General features: G+C 32.1%; 1 protein-coding gene across 1 annotated transcript; it reads right to left on the bottom strand.

Annotated features, from left to right (window-relative positions):
• Window positions 1-609: 609 nt before the first annotated feature.
• LOC111696492 (melanization protease 1) lies at window positions 610-18,081 on the bottom strand. Its single transcript, XM_023466102.1, has 19 exons — window positions 17,928-18,081; window positions 15,408-15,481; window positions 15,025-15,091; window positions 14,591-14,631; window positions 12,255-12,304; window positions 11,727-11,774; window positions 11,337-11,391; window positions 10,918-10,963; window positions 9,962-10,054; window positions 9,236-9,309; window positions 8,531-8,580; window positions 7,950-8,010; window positions 7,380-7,429; window positions 3,738-3,808; window positions 3,349-3,374; window positions 2,803-2,854; window positions 1,515-1,600; window positions 1,159-1,227; window positions 610-782 (listed from the first exon to the last, which is right to left on the bottom strand). Exons 1-19 carry the CDS (start codon window positions 17,979-17,981, stop codon window positions 740-742), a joined length of 1,110 nt encoding a protein of 369 aa, XP_023321870.1. The 5' UTR covers window positions 17,982-18,081; the 3' UTR covers window positions 610-739.
• Window positions 18,082-23,216: the final 5,135 nt, after the last annotated feature.

Below are 23,216 nucleotides of genomic sequence, written 5' to 3'. Positions count from 1 at the left end.
GTTTGTTTTTTTCTAGTGGTGTTTAACAATTTTTTATCAATTTTGATGGTTATTTTATCGTTAGAACTGACGAGGGCCAAACCAGACCGAAATATATTTTCAATAAATATCTACTTTTTTTACTCTAATGAAGTTTGGTCCATCACCATCACCGAATTTTAAATCTTTTAGAACATTTATTCATGTTTCGAGAATTTTTGATAATGAAGACGACATTTTCATACTTTCCAGGAATGTTTGAAAATCCAGCGCCAGCGAAATATTATTTTTAAAAAAAGGAATCAAAAATATTATGAAATATTAACTTTATACAAATGTGTCGAAAAATAATCGATGACTATTGTTTGTAATATCTGAATGAATTGTTTGGAATTAAATTGATTTTTCTACGATTCGAGTTGAATATTTCAATTTTCTAAATATGTATAGACGTTACGTTCTTCACCATGAGTCGTTTTTTAACAATTTTCTCTTTATAGACGCAACAGATAGAAGTAAGATTAGTAGTGATCAAAAGCACTTATTTTTCGCTGTAAGTCTATGCCCCCTTTCATTTTTCGCGAACACTCCCTTTAAAAACGATTAACAACCCTACTCTCTGATAATGAATATTTTATTCAAAGTTATATTTCTTTGTTGATTGTCTTACAGTTAAAAGTTTTAGTATTTTAATTCAAATTCTTTTTTTCTTGTTTCGAAAATCCAAAATTTTCTCACATTGATTTTCTTCAATTTAAGCTTAACGCAAATTTTCTTTAATCCAGCCGATATATGCGGTAACCCTGAAAAAAGAATATGATGAAAAATATATTATAATATCTTAAATTTGATAAACTGATAGATTTTTTATCTAGTTTATTTCATTTATTTCAATTTCTCTTAAATTTTTCAAAATATATGTATATAGAAATAGTCAAATCTTAATTCTAATAAACATTGATAATATACAGGTCAAACTGGAGATCAGGTGTTAAGATTTTAAAAAAGAGGTCATTGACCACAATTCCCATTTTTTCCACATAATTTGTGTAAATGACAGTTACAGGCTGTCATATTTATTATATTGAGACTGCATATTCAGGCAGTTACATTTCAATTTTTTTTGGTACAAATTTTGGTTTTTCAAAAGTGTCAAATTAACCCCTCCCCCCCCCATACCTTGTAAAGACAGTTGGAGTTTCAGAGCCACATTTGCCTGACCCGGCACTAACTATACCATACAAATACCTAGATAGATAGGTAGATATACAGATAGATAAATATACTAGAAGGATAGATATAAAGATAGATAGATAGATGGATAGATAGATGGATAGATAGATGGATAGGTAGATAGATAGATATATTGATAGATAGATAGATAGATAGATAGATAGATAGATAGATAGATAGATAGATAGATAGATAGATAGATAGATAGATGGATAGATAGATGGATAGGTAGATCGGTAGATAGATAGATAGATAGATAGATAGATAGATAGATAGATAGAAAAATATAGCTAAAATCTTACCATTTGCTCGGGCTAGCTAATTCCTCAATCAAAAACTTTTCCTTCTTGTTGAACTGATTTATCGCAAGAGGACCCCCGGAATCACCCTATGGAGAAATCACTATGCCTATATTCATGAATGCCTAGTTCGTAATGCCTAGATAACATTATGCCTAGATAACACCATGCCTAGATTCATGAATGCCTATATAACATTATGCCTATATTTCTGAATGCCTAGAAAACATTATGCCTAGATTTCATAATGCCTAGTCACCCAATGCCTAGATAACATTTGACTGAATTGAATGCCTAAAGACATTGTCAAGCAATAAATAAATAATACTAATATGTTTATATTATTTATTAAATATTTTATTGGTCAATTTTTTGCCTATCATGGGCCAAAGTAGAAATATAATCTGCTCTTTGCATGCTGTCAAAAACATCAACAACAAACTTTAATCTTTCTCTTGCATCTAGGGACCTCTGTTTACTTCCAGTGTTGGTTGTCATGTCCTGGCCAACAGCATTAGATGAGTAGGCTCTTCTGGCCTCAGCATCCTGCTTGATGAACAGCTCCTGAATATGCCAGACATTCAATGCACTGTCATCTAGGCACAATATTATCCAGGCATTCATGAATCTAGGCATTGTGTTCTCTAGGCATTATGTTATCTAGGCATTATGTACTAGGCATTCAAAAATCTAGGCATAATGTTATCTAGGCATTTAGAAATCTAGGCATAATGTTGTCTAGTCATTTATGAACTAGGCATAGTGAACTAGGCATTCACGAACTAGGCATTCGGGAACTAGGCATAATGTTACTGAGCCGGGCATAATATTCAAAACCGTAATTTTGTAGGCCTGTTTTGGAGTAAAATAATTAAAATACATTTACGCCTTCTAAGGTTGTCAAGTAGAAAACATTAAGTTACAATAGGCATATCCGTATAATACATCCAAACCAAAAAAATGTCAAGCTTTTAATTTTCTTCAAGTCTCTTATGTGTTGATTATAACATTTGTTTGGAACATAAGTACTGTTTGGAACTTGCATCCCCTGGCTGATTAATATCTATCACGGGCAGCCGTAGTACATTTGAATTTTCGAGTCGGGTCAACCTTTCCGGTCCCAGTTTGTACTGTATCGCACGGACATTGGGTAAATAAAGCAGACACTTAATAGGACTAGCCGGTGCAACAAGGTGGACGCGGTCAGACTTTAGGTTGAATTTGCTTTTACTAAAGGGTCAGTGGTGCGTCCTCTGTGTATCATGTATGATTTGTAACATTTGTAACATACCGTACAAGCATCTTTATCTGACTCTCCCCCTGCGCACACTTGGTTGGAGTAGCTAAACAACGAGAAATATAATTTTATAGGAAAGTAGTGATTACTCCAACAAACTCTAGTTTTTAATCCTCATATCTTTGCAGCAAATGCTGTATAGACTTTAGATATTTTATATTATGAATTCTGCTAGAGATTAACACCATTTGGTTAAAAATATGAAGGGAACAGAAAATTAAAGTTTAAAGTATCGTTTTTTCTTTGTTAAAAATCCTTGTTTCCAAATTAAATGTAAAGTGGTCAGCGTTTATATCAATACAATGAAGACAACTGTTTTATTCAAGTTTTGATGGTTAACAATCTTTTTTTCAAGTAAACAAAGCGAAGCATATTTACTTGCATATGTGTATTGTGTATCAATTATACTGTTTGAAATCCTGGGAGAAAGTCGTCTTCATTGTTATGACAAATACAACACAGGTAAAAATAAACAATTATAAAATTCTTGATTTAAAACATTTGTGCATAAAAAATATGAAATATGTTTTATGAACTTACTTCACAAACCGATGATACTCTAAGCACTGCCATTTAGATTTTAAATAGAAAATGCTATATTTCAGAATTTCTTACACCTTGAAAATGGAACTTTTCCACAAATTCTGATTTTTTATTTCTTTAATCTCTGCAACCTAGTAGGGTAAACCTTTGATATTTAAAACTTATATGATCACACAAAATTCACATATTTGAAATATATAAGGTCTACGACATCGGGTTGAAAAAATAAAGAAATTAGAAAATTCGAGTTTGTGGCAAAAATTCAAATACAATAATAACAAATATAATAACAACAATATATTAAAAGTCAAATCTCATTCAGAAATAAATGTCTCAAATACTCATGCTAAGACTATCACCAACATTTTAAATCCTTTAAAATTTTCCTTAGATTTGCCTAGAATAGGAAGGTCTACCACTTGTTGTATAGCAGTTGCGAATCTACTCTCGTTTTCTTCTAGAACCGAAACAGTCAAAAATATTGATAATTTATTGCCCTGACAAAAAACATATTGACCACTTATCTTCCCATGTAGTTGGACGTTAATGGAACATGTCCATGTCGAGATGGGCACGTTCGGCTTTTTTTTTTATTTCGTTCGTTCATCATTTGTGAACAAACCGTTTCATTTTTTTTCAAGCATTCAAAAACAATTTATTTTGTTCTCAAAAATATTGTTCATTTTCCATCTATTTCGTTTTCTCAGTGAACAATCATTCATTGAACGATCCAAGTTGTTTGTCCATCGTTCGTTTTAATTAACGATATCATAGTTCAAGAAAAATTTAATTTGTTCCCAAAAATTTTGTACATTTTCAACAACGATGCCCATCTCTATGTCCATGCAATTTCCCAAGCGGCAACTTCAGAAAGGTTAGGTTAGGCCTTCTGACGCTCAGCAGGCTGCAATAAGGGCCGAGTGCTACAGCTAGGATTTGCTAGGGGACAATGTGCTTCGGCTAGAACATGGTATTAGAGGCCGGCCAAGCGCTGCGGCTAGTTGCCGCTTGGGAAATTCCACATTTGGGAAATTTCACTTGGGAAAATACTCTTGTGAAGTTGCCACTTGGAAAAATGCCTTTGGGAAAGTGCCTAACATCTGCGATTTAATATCAGGGCATTATTGTCGTTGTTGATTCTAAAGATTCAATCAATAGATTTTTATATACTATTTTGAAGATAAAGGTACTTTTCTCCTGTTGTTTATTCCAACATATTGAGTATTAAATCATAAATTTTTCAAAAAAATTTAGAATGAAATCTTAAAACACAAAAACCTGCCTGGAGATTGAAAAGCCCATGAATCAAGAGTGAGGTAAAACCTCAAAAAATTGAATTAAAATCCCCAAAAACTACAAACCTACTATACACCTACTATACACCTACTATACACCTACTATACACCTACTATACACCTACTATACACCTACTATACACCTACTATACACCTACTATACACCTACTATACACCTACTATACACCTACTATACACCTACTATACACCTACTATACACCTACTATACACCTACTATACACCTACTATACACCTACTATACACCTACTATACACCTACTATACACCTACTATANTACTACACACCTACTATACACCTACTACACACCTACTATACACCTACTACACGCCTACTATACACCTACTACACACCTACTATACACCTACTACAAACCTACTATACACCTACTATACGCCTACTATACACCTACTTTACACCTACTATAAAACTACACACCTACTATACACGTACTATACACGTACTATACACCTACTATAAACCTAGTATAAAACTACACACCTACTATACACCTACTATACACCTACTATACACCTACTATACACCTAATATAAAACTACACACCTACTATGAAATATTTGACGTTCTTAGATAAACTGGCTCAATGCAGGCCGAACTGAAGGTGAGATTAAACTGGTAGTGGCTAAAAAAGCTGTTCTGAAATGTGACATATTCCTCTTTTTCAAAGTTCATGAAAATTGAAATAAAACAAATCTGTGTATATTGACTAAAATTGCAGGCAACCTGCTAAATTTTAGCATCCTATCATAATTTTTAAGGCAAAACTCAGTCTGCACACTAGGGTGTCCCAAAAACAGCGAAAAATGGATTTTCAGGTAGTGTGTTGTAAATCCTGGTACTAGATGATAAAAAAATACGATCGGTAAAAAAAAAAATTTTCTAACTTAAGTATTTCTACTCGGAGTTTGGATTTCAAAAGTTGCGGCTAAAATACTCGAGGTTGCGTGATTATAAGATATTTAAAAATCGAGTTTAGATCATTTTTCTGATCCAAAACAATAATTTCACACTTTTTATTGAGTTAGATATTATTTATTATCACATTATGTTTAATTTCACAGGATCATAATAAATTTACATACACTTAGTATCTTAAAATAAGTTTTACACTGTTCAGAATCTAATTTTATATTTTTTTTTAGAGTTTCCTTTGAAATCATGTCATTCATTGTTTTAAAATAACCTTTGTTTTAAAAACAAATTTGAATCAAAAAAATGAATTGTAAAAAATAAGAAAACCCTCCGGAGATTACCTAATATCAAAGTAAATATTTGCATAGAAAAACTTTAGGGATCGTAAATTAAAGATCAATTTAAATTCCAATGAATAACAAATCCTTTGTTCATGTTTTAGAGTTTATCTTACTTCTTTATTCCTTGACTGTTGTCAAAATATCCTGTCTTAAACTCTCATCTTGAGATGATTCTACAAACTCCTGGATAAGTTTCACTCCTCTCTCGGCACAGTCATTAACTACAGAAAGCTTAGTGATGAACTTCTTGAACCTCTGGTAAGAACCGTTCATCCACCAGTTCTCCACCTTCTCCTCTAACCAGCTCATGTCTGTTATTTTAGACAACTTTATGAGGAACCAAGAGTCTGGTCCTACTAAATCAGATAACTCCTTGATTTCTGATATTGGAAGATTAATCTCAAGATATCCTACAGTATAGGAATCAGGAACTGGGTGACTGCTGCCATGTTAGTTCTGCCAATATCATCAAGATTATCATTTACAATGTCTTGAGATTAATCTTCCAATATCAGAAATCAAGGAGTTATCTGATTTAGTAGGACCAGACTCTTGGTTCCTCATAAAGTTGTCTAAAATAACAGACATGAGCTGGTTAGAGGAGAAGGTGGAGAACTGGTGAATGAACGGTTCTTACCAGAGGTTCAAGAAGTTCATCACTAAACTTTCTGTAGTTAATGACTGTGCCCAGAGAGGAGTGAAACTTATCCAGGAGTTTGTAGAATCATCTCAAGATGAGAGTTTAAGACAGGATATTTTGACAACAGTCAAGGAATAAAGAAGTAAGATAAACTCTAAAACATGAACAAAGGATGTGTTATTCATTGGAATTTAAATTGGTCTCTAATTTACGATCCCTAAAGTTTTTCTATGCAAATATTTACTTTGATATTAGGTAATCTCTGGAGGGTTTTCTTATTTTTTACAATTCATTTTTTTGATTCAAATTTGTTTTTAACAAAGGTTATTTTAAAACAATGAATAACATGATATCAAAGGAAACTCTAAAAAAAATATAAAATTAGATTCTGAACAGTGTAAAACTTATTTTAAGATACTAAGTGTATGTAAATTTATTATGATCCTGTGAAATTAAACATAATGTGATAATAAATAAAATCTAACTCAATAAAAAGTGTGCAATTATTGTTTTGGATCAGAAAAATGATCTAAACTCGATTTTTAAATATCTTATAATCACGCAACCTCGAGTATTTTAGCGCAACTTTTGAAATCCAAACTCCGAGTAGAAATACTTAAGTTGGAAAATTTTTTTTTTTACCGATCGTATTTTTTTATCATCTAGTACCAGGATTTACAACACACTACCTGAAAATCCATTTTTCGCTGTTTTTGGGACACCCTACTGCACACATATTATTGTGAAAAAATGAGAATTGCAATCACCACCCCCATTTCTCCCTTTTCAGTTACATTTTACCTAAAAGTCCAGCATAGGATGAGTTTAGTCCCCAACCAACTGCATGAGCTCTAGAGAAAAAACTTAGCTAAGCATATCTATATGTATAGTTGATATTTTTACGTGGGAGCCATATGATTCATAATCAGTAAAACAATGTTTCTTTCATCTCAACCCAGTTTGGGCAAAACCGTCGATATAAACAAGTATTAAATCACACAATTATTCCAAAAAACTAAAAATATTCATCTAACTGTTCTCCACTTTTGTTTTCCTGGTAGGATATGCTCTGAATTTTTGTATTAAGTCAAGCAAGAATTTTAATTGAAATAAGTGCTATTAATTAATTTAGATATTTGACATTGTATATACTATAGGGTTGACCACATAGTCTAAGACTGTAAAGACGACATATTGATGATTTAATGTTTGAATTAAGTTTTGAGGATTGAATGTAGTTGACAGTTGTTAAATGGCTTATTTAATGATTTGGCAAAGAAAAAAACAAGTTTCAGTTGCAGGGCAACCCTGTATATATCATACAACATAACATATAGATACATATATAGATATTTGAAATAAATTGTTTACCTAACCCCGAGAAGGCTGTCTTCGAAATCCGGAATATTCAGAATTTGAAGATCAGGGGGTCCTATAACATTTTAAGAATATAAACATGCAATATTTATGATATATAAGTACACTCAGTCAGCACAGTTAAAATAAAAAGTGTGAGAATTTTACAATGATTTATATGTACATTGTACAATGAATAATATGTACATTGTACAATGAATAATATATTTACATTGTACAGTGACTTATATGTACATTGTACAATGAATAATATGTACATTGTACAGTGACTTATTTGTACATTGTACAGTGACTTATATGTACATTTTACAATGCATAATATATTTACATTGTACAGTGACTTATATGTACATTATACAATGACTTATGTGTACATTTACAATGACTTATATACACATTGTACAATGACTTATATGTACATTGTACAATGACTTACAAGCAAATTGTACAATTACTTATATGTTACACTGTACAATGACTTATATGTACATTGTACAATGACTTATATACACATTTTACAATAACTTGTATGTACATTGTACAATAAAGTATATGTATATTGTACACAGTACTACCTAATGGTAAGCAGATAGGTTCCACATAAAGACCAACCTCGACAATTTTACTGAAAAAAGTGAAAATTTAGTTTTTCCATTAACAGTTTTTGGAATATTTGCAAACACTGGAATCAACAGTTAAAATCAGCTTGTTTTTGAGGAGATATATGAGAAAATTTAAAAGATTAGTTATTTATGAAACGGCATCACCAGCAGGCCTTCTGCAAGCTTCTTGTCCCAATTGAGCTTTTTTTTTGTAGTTTAAGCATCAAAATTTTCCTCGTTTATCAAGTAAGAGTAGAAAATAAACATAGAGAAAAAGAAATAAAAATAAAATAAAATGAATCCAACCCCTAGATAGAAGAATCAATTCACGAGCGACAATGGGTGTTCTAAAAGCATGAAATTTAATAGATTTGGCACCAAGTCGGGGTTGAGAAACATGTTCACAATTGGTCAGAAAGCCTCAGACAACATAAAATACAAAAATAAATTGATATACTTGATATACTTTAAATACCAAGTCTCTTTAAACTTTAATAAAAAAATAAACTATATAAGAAGGAAAAACAAGTTAATTTCGAAAAGATGAAGTCAATAAATTGACGAAATTAGTTATTATATTTTATAGTCATACTATTTTATTTAAAAAAATTTAATTTTACAATTTCCTTCTTTTTCAATAGGTCTTAAAACAATCATCCCCTTTTTTACTTTGCTTACTTCAGCTTCACCAGTGCGATGTCATTTTTTATTGATCTATCAGTTAACTCATAATCCTGGTGCACAATCCATCTCTGAAAAATTGGAAAAAATGTAGATACTGAAGGCTTAATTTCATACGTCCTTCATTTGTAAAGTGGAAAATCCGATTCACAACAGCTTACTCTTTAAACCTTGGACTCTAACTTGTATACAAGATTTTTAAGAAAGATTATCATTTACTTTCTGAAGTTTAGAAAAGAAATATCTGAATCTGTCCTACCCTTCTTTGCCTTGAGGGTCACTTGAATAATGCTTACAATCCCTTTAACTCCAAATAATGCTTACAGTCCCTTTAACTCTTGAATAATGCTTACAATCCCTTTCACTCTTGAATAATGCTTACAATCTCCTTAACTCTTGAATAATGGAATAATGCTTACAATCCCTATAACTCTTGAATAAAGCTTACAATCCCTTTAACTCTTGAATAATGCTTAAAATCCCTTTAACTCCAAATAATGCTTACAATCCCTTTAACTCTTGAATAATGCTTACAATCCTTTTAACTCTTGAATAATGCTTACAATCCCTTTAACTCTTAAATAATGCTTACACTCCCTATAACTCTTGAATAATGCTTACAATCATTGGTTTGTGCATAAATCCAATTTTAATTATATGATAACGAATGTTTAAAATCTGCCAAATTAAAAACTATGAAATAAAAAATTTTTAAATTTTTGCCTCTATATCAATGACTTGATTTTTGGTTAGCTCAACTGTCATTCCTTCATAGACATCTAGATCCCTTGATAAGTCCCAGTCTCCTATGTTGGCCTTACAAAATAAAACGGTAAATAAGTTACCAAATTAAACCTTACAATGAAACAGTAAATACAATGTTCATCATGAATCCCTGAAAGCAGGAAAAAAGAATAATAAAAAAAAATAAAAAAATATATATTATTTTTTTTTACATTTAAATAGAATTTTCACGCAATCCCACCCCAGCCCTACTGGACACATTGCTTAAAATATTGCAGGATATTTTGCTGGAAAGGTTGCTAAAAGAATTGCAGGAAGTGTTGCTGGAATTTTGTTATTAATATTGCTGGAAACTCTGCGGGAAATATTACTTTAATTTTTGCTGGAAGTATTGCTATACATACTGCTGGAAAAAATGAAAGTAAATAATTTGTCCATACAAATTGTTGGACACATTGTTGGCATTTTTGCAGGAAATTTTGCTGGATATACTGCTAGAAATACTGAAAAGTATTGTTGGAAATATCGCTGTATGCTGCTATAAACACTGCTAAAATGTTGCAGGAAATATTGCTGGAAATATGGCAAGAAATATTGCTGGACATAATGCTAAAGGTATTGCTAGTAATATTATTAGAAATACTGCTAGAAATTTTATAAGAAATATTGCTAAAAATATTATTAGAAATATTGCTAGAAATATTATTAGAAATTCTGGAAATTATTCTATTAATAATGCTTGAAATATCCCTGGAAATTATTCTATTAATAATGCTGGAAATATCCCTGGAAATTTTTCTATTAATAATGCTGGAAATAATGCTGGATATAATTCTGGTAAAAATTCTGGAATTATTACTGGAAATATTGATGGAAATAATGCAGGAAATATTGCTGGAAATATTGCTAGAAATAATGCTGGAAATATTGCTAACCTTATTAACTTTATATTCACAATGAGCTGCAGTTAGAACGTACCACCTAAAAAAATACTTTTTATCATAAATGTATCACATATCAATTAACCCATTCTAAAATATGTTTTTAATAACATTTATTAATCATGGAAAGAGTGTATCTTTTTGTTTGGCAATCAATTTAATACATATTTTTGACGTTTGAGATTCTTGGCCTTTACTCCACAAAAATCTGAGAATGCAAAATTTTACTGTATTTACTGTTAGTCGTAAGATATATACATCGGGTCAAAATAGTCTCTTAAATCCTTGAAACTTCTTAAAAGCAAGGTACAGGTACAGGTACAGGTACAGGTACAGGTACAGGTACAGGTACAGGTACAGGTACAGGTACAGATACAGGGGTTGAATTATCACAACTATTTGTATTGTGTTACCTATTGATTAGACTGCCACCACAAACATAGGTGATCACATTACTGTCTGCAGATCCTATTTAATTTCATTCTTAAAAATTTGTAATTTCAACATTATCTGATTTTCTTATCCCTTATACCTCTTTGCAACCCAATGTCGTCGAACTCAGAAACATTGATGGAAATATCATCGTTTTACTATAAAAAATTATAATTTCTCATTGTTAGTTCTAAATAGTAAAAGTATATAATTTTAAAAATTAAAAACGTTTGAACATAAAAAACGACGATATCTCCTCCGCAGTTTCTCGAATAGCAAATTAAAATGGCGTGAATCAGACATAACACTTTTTAATTGTGGAGTCTGTTAAAATTACGTGCACAGTCGTTTTATTTTAATATATGTTGTACCTAGAGCCACAGTAAATGGATACTTTCCGGGCTTTGTGTTTTTTCCTCCTAGAGTAGAATCAAAATGAATTATTATACTTTTAATCAAAACCTAGTACAGATATAGATCAAGGCTACAGAATTAAAGTTTTTAAAAAGTACCAGAACGTTTTCTTAATCTTAACTCTGCCAAGCTTAAAAAAAAATAAAATGTTTTGAGGGACTAAAAAATATGGAAAATTTATTTGATCAAAAGATTTCACTCGGGATTCCGATTGATAATTTTGTTAAAAAAAGATATCGTAATATGTGCATTGTTGATATAAGGGGGATTTAGAAAACATGTAACCATAAGACAAAATGTAATTCTCTTTCAGAGGTTGGAACATTTATCTTGAATGCTTGATCTCAATATTCATTGTGGGCACTTTTGAGGATAAATGTTTAATCCCTGACTTAGTCGTAGGTCTGTATAAAATGGAGATCAATGCTTGATCCCGAAATTTACATCAAAAAAGTTCTGAGTTGTGAGTTGTGAGTGCAGCTAACCAATAATGTTAGAGCTATCAGAGAATTCTCCACATCCTTCTGTCTCACCGCTAAATAGGAAAATTGTAAAAATAAGTTTTCTTTTCTTTTTAGAATTTTGCATTTCAAAGGAATCAAGCCTTTGCCACAATCTCTGATTTTCTACTCCCTATATCTTTGCAATTTAATAATGTAAACCTTAGACTGTTTTGTCAGAATTCAAAGTTTGAAATAGCAATGGTTTCCACCACCAGGTTGCAAAGATATAGGGATTAGAAAATTTGTGTTTGTGGCAAAGACTTAATTGTCTACTATGATAATATGATGTACTGGCTTGGGAACCCAGCTTTGACTGGGAATTGAATCAAGGGAGACATATTCCTGTGTTTTTAACAAACTACCTAATCAAAATTTTAGACAAACAGTTTAAGGGGTTTCTGAGTTATGATCGGAAAAGCAGACAAACAACAAAACAGACATTATTCAATATTTACAATGCATATATAAATTATTACTATGTAGTTTACTTGACATTTTTCAAGAACTAATTTTTCTGACCAATGATTATATCCTAGAGGAACAGTCCAGTTTAAAAATTTACTGCTAGGGCTTGTGTAAATGATCAGCTATATGTCCCAGCATGACTGGAAATTTCCAAGATACCCAGGCATTTAGGGAATTTCCCAAATTCCTAGGTTTCTGGGAAACTTCCCAAATATCCAGTCATTTGAGAAATTTCCAAAATCTTAAAAATATACCACCCTCAAATACCTACAGGAATTTGGGGAATTTCCCAAATGCCTGTTTAAAAAAAAAATGTAAATGTTGTCGTGTCATGTGTAGATTCTTCAACTAGATTGGCAACTTTAGAGTTTATTAGTGCAACAAATCTATACAATGTTAATCTTCATTAAATCATTTCAGGTTTGAGAAACCATCTTAGAGTCATCCTGGATTGTGAAGATTCTGGTTCTCTGCATAGCTTGGATCATAAGAAGTATACAGAGTTCAGCTTGTGCACATACAGAGCCAGGATAAGGGTCAAATTCATCTGGGTTAGGAGGAAGAGCATTGTCTTGGTATGCTTCAAACTATCTTTCAATGACAGCTATTCCGAGTTCTGTAGCTCGATAATTTCTATAAGTTGACAACAAGTTTCCTCCATCATCTTCAATATCCAAGAGAAGGACGGTGGATGCTCTGCATCCACTATGTCATGATCAATCTGCTCTGGTTCATCTCTACAGCTTCATCCAGTTCTACAATCTCTCCTTGTTCTAGCTCTGGACCTGGCAAACTTGAGGCATATTTCTTGGAGGATTATAGATCATTCTCTAGTTCAGGCACCAGATTCTCAGCAACAGCTTCCAATTTCAATGTTGGTTCATCTGCTGCTTCATCTGTAATCTTAGCTGCTCCCAGCGTTAAAGGTCTCGATGGAGCTGGGGGATTGAATGGAGCTGGTTAAGGTTCAGGAGGTTCATCCTTTGGTTCAGAATCAACCAACAATACTTCAATCTTGGGATCTGCACGATCTGCTATGTCTAGCACCAGCTTCAGGATCAAGGCTCTCAATCCATGCTTCTGATCCTATCTCCATGGTCTCTCCATCCTAATACGGTATCTCCCTACTTGAAAACCTCTGGGATCTCAACCATATCCGGAGTACAATAAGTTCATTCCTCATAGATCCTCATGATTTCTCTTTGTCGTGAAATCATAGGTCGGACTAGATCTGCTGGATGCTCTGAAGTTTCTGGAAATCCTTGCATGGAATCATATGGAGAGGACAGTGTAGAATCTGATGCATTCTCATCTAAGGCTGAACTGGCAGGTACTGTAATTAAGGGCCCATCCCCTGAAAACGTAGGCAGATTACTTGTAGAGGCGGAGGATTCTGATCCTGCATACTCGTGAATAATGATTAGGGAGGAGCCTGGAGGCCTCCTATGTCCTCACGCAAGCATGATTGTCAGAGACCTATCAGATAGCAGTATAAGAACCTCTGTTATAGATAGGATAGTCTCTACAATATAAAGGTGCTGGGTGCACTGCTTAGCTCCCAAGTTTCTATTCATGCACAGTCCACAGTAAAGTGGGTGGAGCTAATCTAAGGGACATTGTGTTAGAAACTACAATTACTACTTTATACTTCAAAATCCAGCTCTGTCTGTAAATTTAGGATCCAAGAATGTTCCCGTGGTTCTATTGTGTTCCGAAATTACAATTTGAGGCAAATTGGTCAAGAGATTATAATCAAAGATATTGTCTTAATAGTTTTACACTAAAATATCAGCATATGAAATGAAATTTACTAAAAATATTCTCAAACATTTGAATGGTTTTAGAACTCTTACCTTGGGAGATATTTTGGAGAATCACTAGTGAGTGGTTTTTCCTTAAATATTGAAAGATATTTGAATATATATAATATATAATTAGCTTTTTGTAAGTTACCCAGTCTTTTAAGAGCAATATTTACACTTCTAATCAATATTCTATTCAATGTGTACGTATCTAATCAATATACTATTCAATGTGTACGTATCTAAATGTATTTATCACATATTTACACTTCTAATCAATATACTATTCAATGTGTACGTATCTAAATGTATTTACACTTCTAATCAATATACTATTCAATGTGTACGTATTTAAATGTATTTATCACATATTTAGGGAGAAAGAAAAAACATGCTACTTAAACAAATCTGAAAATAAAGATTTTAGAGAGAGCAGATAAGAAAAATGAAAACTGAAAATAAAAACACATAAATGTTTGATTCACCTTTTCGCAAATGTAATGAAGTTTTTCTGAACCACATTTAAGGACGTCTAATTGGTCTTTTAGTATCCTAAGAAGTTTTATTAAATAGTAATTTAAGTTACAATGCAATACAGAGGAAGGTTTAGAATAAAGGATACTATTGACCATATTGGACTCTTTGTATGGAGATCTGAAGGTCATCTAAACTTACATCAAAAGTTTCTTTTCTTAACAAAAAAGATTAAGCTCAAGTTTGTCGCCATTGCATATTTTTGCGAATTAATAAAACCCCTGACATAAAGCTTGTATTGTATAATTGTAATTTTGAATTGTATAATAAATAAACTGGTTTTGAAGAAACGTTTTCCACAGTGTATACATTTAAATTGAAAGATTTAACTTACTCGCCACTTTTGAATTTATCGATAAGTTGAGTACAGTCCCTGATATGAAGACAGTTCTCCTCTTGTAGTTGTGCCTGAAAACAAAACAAAACTTGATTTTATATCTTAAATGCACTCATTTGCAAAAAGGTTACCAAGAGAAGATGAGATTTTGTCTGAGGGGATCAAAAAAATAGTTTTTTCTGCATCGTATTTAACACAATGTTTATCGATATGTCAAATTAATTTCAGTAAACTACAGGTGAAACTGGGACACATTTTTGATAAAATTCTCAAACCCATCTTGCATCAGTCCTAAAGCTTTTTTATATAGTTCTTTAAAAAAGTATATTTTCTTTAATAATTATCAAGCCATTTAGATTTTAGTAGATAAAAACACTAATGTAAAGTAAGCGGGATGGAATTGTCAAAATAAATCAAGATTGATGTCAATTTTTTGGTCTTGAATCATTGAATTCAAAAACTATAGAAAAAATTTAGTTTTCTACTAAGAATCTGCCTCCCACCAAACAGGCTCAAGGGAACCCAGCTTTGCATGGAAAATAAATATTCTCTATAAAAGTCAACCTACTCAAGTCAGAACTTTTAAATGGAGCTATATGAACATTTTAGTGCAGTGGTTCTACCGAGTTCCATGATATAGTTAAAATCGGTCAAGGCCAGGTGCGTATTCAGGGGGGGGGGCTATGGGGGCTAAGCCCCCCTGGACCAGTGAAATCTATTGATTTCAGGGGGTTTTCAAGGCCCAACGGGTGCTGAGCCCTCTCCTGGAAAGATAAAAAAAAATAAGCCCTCCCCTGGACAAATTTCTGAATATGCCCCTGGTCAAGGCCAAAGGAGTTTATGAGTTATGTTTGGACATACAAACAAAAAGACACACAGTAATACATACACACAAACACAATTTTGAATTGATAACACGAGAACATTCTCATTATTCTAACGAGTTTTCCAAACAAATTTTGATGTAATTCGGTCAGGGGCCATGGGTTATATGTTACGATCATTTATAAGTAAAATCTCTGATTGTATGTTAATTTATTTGACCAATTATGACTCTGATTATGAACCTCTAGACCGATATACCTCAAATTTTGATTGGGGAAGTTGGAAGAACCACGGGAATGTTCTTGGCTTGGTTTTGAGATTCTAAGTTGAGTGGGTCAACTTTAAAAGCGAAAATATAGTTTCTCAGTAAAATTGACTAAATGAGGGTAAACGCTGGGAGTAACTATGAGTACCCTGGGCAATGCTGGGTGTAGCAAAATATGATATTCTGTAAACTTGCTGTTCGTTGTACATCATAAATAATATAATTTTTTAAACTTAGACATAATGAGATAATTTATTTAAATCGCGTTTCAATCGATTAGCTCAAATCATGTGACATACTTATTATGTTATAAAATGTAGGCAGACATAGATTAACTGAGTTATATCTATTCTCTTTAATTCTTTAAATATGTACCTTAAACTTTAACTGTGCGATAAATACATAATATGATGGTCTTAATCATGTAATATCAATAACATCGTAGGAATTAAAGTACATCAATTCCTATTAACTTTGTAACCTACGCAATTGAATAAAAGTTAGTTGTATGATACCCTGCTTTGTACACGGTATTAGAAGTAGTCGGTGTTCTTATTGAAACATGCAAGTGTAGATTCTGCCTAGCTGATTTGCAATTGAATCAAATATAGCTTGAAAGGATAGCTTGTGATCTTGTTGAATTATAAGAGTGGAGACTGTGCCTTGAGTATTGGCATTGAATCGAATATAGCTTGAAAGATATCTTGAGCTCTTGTTGAATTATATGAGCGGAGACCTTGCCTCGATAATTGGCAATCTGATCGAATTTAGCTTGAAAGATAGCTTGGGTCCTCGTTGAATTATACGAGCTGAGATTTGGACTGTGTGTCCTTCAGAACCAGGAAGTTAAGCCTGGTTGGGAAATTACCTGTGTATCAATTTCAATAGCCTGTGTGGCTTTTATAATTAGGGAGTTATTTGTGATTGTGTGTCCTTTGGAACCGGAGAGTTAAGCCTGGTTGAGATAATGCCGTTCAGAAACGAAAAGTTAGTCCTAGTTGATCTTGGCAATGAGTAAACCTGGATAGATACATCTCGAGTAAAACTGTTATGGAGTAGGTATTTGCTTCATGGGTTCTTAGGCAATAGTTTTTATATATCTAGACTTTTAGGGCGCTTCGTGCCAATTATAAGTTTCATATTTTAATTGTGGCTTTATCTACAGTGAAAAATTTCCTTTTGTACAGTGTAAAAAAAAAACATTAAAAAAGTTGCGGATTTCTTGATATTTTTTCGCGCTTTTTCAAACTTTTACAAAAAATAAAAACAGACACAAATTTTAGAAATTTGGATCATTCATAAACCTTCCCTGGGGTCACGGAAGGTCCCGCAAAAAATGTGGGCCCAATCCGTTCAGCCGTTTATTGGATACAAACGGACAAACAAACACCCAGACACCCAAGCAAAGCATAAATATATAAAGATACCTTGATTGTGTATTGTCCAAGAATAACGAAGATGAAAACTGAAAAATACAACATTCTTAATCTACTGGTGAACACAAACTCTACTGGTTCTAATACTCAAGCAACAACTCAGGGATTTATCTAAAACCAGTTAAACATCTTTTATCTGTCTAAACCACTATACTATATCTAATTCTATTATCAATCTATATCTCTCTATTTGTATACTCTGATTGTATGTATGTCAAAGGTTTACAACATCAAGTTCTAAAGATATTGAGGTTTAAATATTTGATTTTGTTCCAAAGACTCAATTTCTTTCTATTATAAATGGATGGTTGAAATTGTTAAAATCGTGTTTATTAGCAGACAATGAAATATTGGCGTCCTGAAAACAACATCTTAAAATTAAAATTGTAGAACTGAGAACAATGGGGTTTATGCGATTTTAAACTAAATACGCTTATATTCTTCTCCTTCTTCTTTGCAACCTGGAGGTAAACAAACCTTTGTGATTTCATACTTCAAATCTTTTAGCTTTAAACATCAATGATATAAGGATTAAAATTTAGGGTTTGATTAAGAGTAATCAGTTTCTTTTTATGCAATATATGCAAAACGGGTTTTATCATTTCATGATTGGGGTTTGTCAATTGTGTAGATAGTAGTATCTGTTATTGAGACATTAAATATTTTATATTAATCCCTTATCATTGTCATTTTAGGGTTGAATTAAATAAAAATATGGAAACAAGTTAAGAATATTTTATTTTATAATATATAATTCCCATATCTTTACAACCTGATTGTGTAAACCATTGATATTTAAAACTATTCGAATTAACAGAAGTCATGGTTTGATAATACATAAAATATAAACATCAGGTCGGAGAGAAATAAGGATTTAATATCAGATATTGCCGAAAAATCTTAATTCTTTTACCATGTATACTTTCAATAAATAAATCTTTGAAATAAAAGTTTTAAAAAAATCTTCATTACCTTATCCAACATCTTTATCATCATCTTTTTCATCTTTGTTGAACAGAACTCATTGATCCAAGGCAAATCATATTCAATCAGTCCAATATTCATAATTAAGTTTCGCTACTATGGGAGGGGGGAACCTCACTTGACTCTATCATGTACCCCCCCCCTTTGAAATAAAATCAACAAAATCACACATAGTTACACTATAATTTTAAATATTTTCTTAAAATTCAATTATATATACTGATTAACTTTATTGTATATAATTTATTTAAAATTTGATATCTTTATTTAAACATGAAAAGTGAAACCAAATGAATACTTTAGAAGTATTAAAGAAGTGATTAAATTTTCCTTTACAATTTATTATACACTTAGTTTTCATTTTAAATTTAAATAATACTATATTTAAACTTTCAGAGCGAATGATTTAGATAAATATCCGAAATGTTTATATAAAATCTACGAAATTTTACAAAAAACCGGTTTTGAGAAAGCTACTATGTAAATTTGTACATAGTTCAAATTTTTAACGCTTAAGACCGCCCTATACTAAAACCATTTAATATACTTTCTTTTTTTACTTTTTTAACATTGCAGTTGCACTACATTTATTTGTCATTTTTCTAATTTTGAAATGGATTTAAGTGCAAAATTTTCTAAATCGTAAAATTATACTTATACACATCATTATTCCTTACACACAAATAGACTGACTGATTAGAGAACTTAGATTCTATTAGCATTACTTGCTTAAGATTATTTAATTATAATTCTGAATACATTAAATGTGATGGTAACAATACCTAGGAAAGATATCTGGGTAGGGCGAGTCTAATCTTCTTTCTGCAAGGGTTCAGGACTCAGGAGTACATTATACATAGGTGTGAAAAATACCTCCTCACCAGTGTAATATATAACATTGGTTTTCTTTCTAATATCTTCCTATTTCCACAGCTCTGCTCGGGGGCATGGGCTAAATGCGGCAATTATAAAAGTTTTACGTCTACGTTGCAATATCACGTGAATTTAATGGTTCTGTCAATATCCCAGTAAGCTATGACTTTCGATCACAATTTCTCCTATTAAACATAATTTTTCAGCCTTCTTTCTTAAATACTTTTTTGTTGGCATATACGTTTTGAATAAACAAACAAATCCGTAAGCTCAAAGATTGTTAAAATATAAACCAAAACGCGTAATATTTCAAATAGAAGAAACAAAATGCCTCTAACTCTGGTTAGTCCGGGGTGATATGCATATCTCCTTTTAAGTTTATTATACTTTGTATTAATTTTTAATTTAAACAATACTATGAAATATTTAATAACAAATGAAAGAAATGTGTTTTAATAAAATCTACGAACTATAAAAAGCTACTTCGTAAACTTGAACTTTCTTATATCTGACTTGAACCTAGTTCCGAATTGTTAACGCTAGAGACCACCTTAAACAAATACCTTAACAGCTCATGAGACAATGAAAGTTTTATTTGGGTGTTCTAGAACAAATCTTAAACTAATTGAAAATTATCAAAGAATGCGTCCTTGTGCATGATGGCTTGCATATTGAAGTACAGACGAGCAGTACTACTTTTCTAAAGAACAAATATTTTCCGACAGTACTTTTTCAACTTTTTAAAAATCCACTCATCAAAGTTAGAGGTCTAATGTTTTTGTTTATGAGCTGGTTGGTATAGGAACATATGTATCACACTCCCTTATCTCAACTCTAAGAGAAAATTAAAAGGGGGACCCCCCCCCCCCCTATATATATAAGAAAAAAATAACCCAAATGGGATAGAGTTTACACGATCAGCTATAGATCTAAAAATTATATTTTTGAAAAGCCCTTGAAAAATGGATGTAGATTCATGTGTCACACTTTGATATCTGTTTAAAACAAACAAATATATTTACATTTTTCTTTACGCTTTTTTTTGGCTTTTTTTCCTACCCTCCCTAGCGCCCAAACTATAAAAGTTATCGGTCTGATTTTTTTTAATTAATTGGCCTTAAAAAATTGAGCTATGGATATGCATTTCAAGCCTTTACCTATTCTCTAAGACATTTTTCTAGGGGGGGGGGGGCTATATAAAGATTCATTTATAGGGTTAATTGGCATTACTGTCCCCTCTAAACAAATATTATTGGATAAAAGTGGAAATGTCGTTTTTATTTTAATTTTTTTTATTCTAAAAGATCTAAATCTAAGGACCAAAATAAATTCTGATATTTCTGAGAAATTATAAAAGAAGAAAAACATGATGTGTTTAAATCCTGTATCCGCCCCGTAGTACAAATTGGCGTTTTTATCAAAATTGGGGAATTTTGAATTTAAAGTTCTATTCTAATATATGCTAAAAATTCAAGTCAACAACTCATATTATCAAATATTCAGCGAGACGGTTTTACAATTTATTATTATTTATACAAACACGAATAATGATAGGAAAATACTATACGAATCAATAGTGCATGAATAGATAATCCAGGATGAGGAGGATCTCCAGGGCAACCTATTATCTAGGGAGTTGATGCTCAACTGCCTATTTTCCCCCAAGTTTCACTCCACCCTCGCCTAGATTAAACCCTAGCTACCCGGGATCTGGCCGGCCCTCTCCACCAGCCGCCCGGGCCTCTGGAATAACGGAACATTCGGCGTGGCTTGGGTTATCGGCGTGGCTTGGGTTATTTATAGAATTCACGTATAAACACGAATAAATCCGTTAGGATTCAAAAGTCTATCCAAGGGGTGAAGGGGGGGGGGCATGATACCCCTAGGTAGCTATGATCTCAGCGATCTAAAAAATCCCTTGAATCGCTGATCGTAAAAAATCAACAAAATCACACATAGTTACACTATAATTTTAAATATTTTCTTAAAATTCAATTATATTCTCCCCTCTTTTCATCGTAATGGATTTGCATATGCAAAACACACGAGCAGTTTATTTAAATTATTAGCACATGATACATTTTGTACTTTTGCAATGAAGGATGCATATATTGGATATCGAAAACTTATTACAACATTTTTAACACAATAATTCTTGATTACACTCTCGAGTTGTATTTAAAATGAAATTAAAATAAAAGTATCTATATAAAATATCTAAAATCTATATTAAAAAGGTAATAATGGATTCTAAAGCAGGCGCGTAAAAAGGATTTTAGCCAGGGGAGGGGGGAGTTTTTGTGCGAAGCGCTAAATTTGTTTTGCCCCCCCCCCCGGGCGATTTTGGTCCCCATGGCCTTAAAATTGCTGTTATTCTATATTAAGTCTACCACTTGTCATGACCCCTTTACTTAGTCCATTGTAGTCCCAATTCAAGGACTATGTATATATTATATCTCTCTGTAAAGTTCTGTATTATTCTCTGAAGTCCTCAGTAGTCTCTTGACTACTTAGGACTCATCAAATTCGGACTCAGGACCTCTACAGTTTACTGTTTTTTTTAAAAGGTTATATTGTATCACCCCCTGATATTCCAGTAATTTAACCAATTCACTTAGATTGATAAAGAGAATTTTTCAACATACAAAAAAATACAGCAACCAAGTGTAGAAAAAAGTATACTAAACTAGTTTTTAGGGCGCTTCGTGCCCATCCTCTATTTTAACTTTTAATTGTGGCTCTATATTTGAGTATCTCCTCTTTTTACACTATAAAAAGAAACAAAAAAGTTCGCAGATTTCATAATGTTTTTTTATATTTTAAAATTTCACAAAAATCAAAAAAATTTAAAGTCTGAGCATCCATAAACCTTCCTTGGGTCATGCGAGGTACCACGCAAAATTCGGGCCCGATTGGTTCAGCCGTTTTGACGTTTTTTGGACACAAACGGACAGACACCAAGACAGACAAACAGACAAGCAAAGTATTATACTAAATTCGTGAAGTTTCTGAGGATATTTTAGTAATATTATAAGATTTAATTGAAAAATACAATAATCAAATCATATTCATGAAAACCCATAAAAATATTGAAAAAAAGTGCAATTTTCTAATTTTCAATATCTTTGCACCTGATGGGGTAAACCGTTGGTATCTTTTAATTTGACTAATTTTGTTGGGACACCCTGCAGTATGAAGCATGCTAGTTCACGTGTATGCAAACATGTCAATTAAAAAAGTATTACCCAGATATACATATCTTGAAGAAAAGTGTTTTCTTTCACCAGTAAAATAGAAGAATAGAAGAATTGATTATTAGATAGAAAAAATGTCGAATATATTATTGCAATCAAGTTGAATCAATGCAGTTATGCAGATTTGTTCGGTTCTTGACCCTTCACCACCCCCCCCCCCCCAATCCTT

Source organism: Eurytemora carolleeae, unplaced genomic scaffold, assembly GCF_000591075.1.
Source record: "Eurytemora carolleeae unplaced genomic scaffold, Eaff_2.0 scaffold199, whole genome shotgun sequence".
Taxonomy (NCBI): Eukaryota; Metazoa; Arthropoda; class Copepoda; order Calanoida; family Temoridae; genus Eurytemora; species Eurytemora carolleeae.
This window is presented reverse-complemented; position numbering and strand designations above follow the sequence as displayed.

Coding starts and splice junctions, on each gene's coding strand:
- LOC111696492 (XM_023466102.1), bottom strand. CDS start 17,981: ATGTTGTATTTTTCAGTTTTCATCTTCGTTATTCTTGGACAATACACA. Junction 3,375..3,737: donor CTATTCTAGGCAAATCTAAG/GAAAATTTTAAA, acceptor TCTAAATGGCAG/TGCTTAGAGTATCATCGGTT. Junction 2,855..3,348: donor GAGTATCATCGGTTTGTGAA/GTAAGTTCATAA, acceptor CTCGTTGTTTAG/CTACTCCAACCAAGTGTGCG.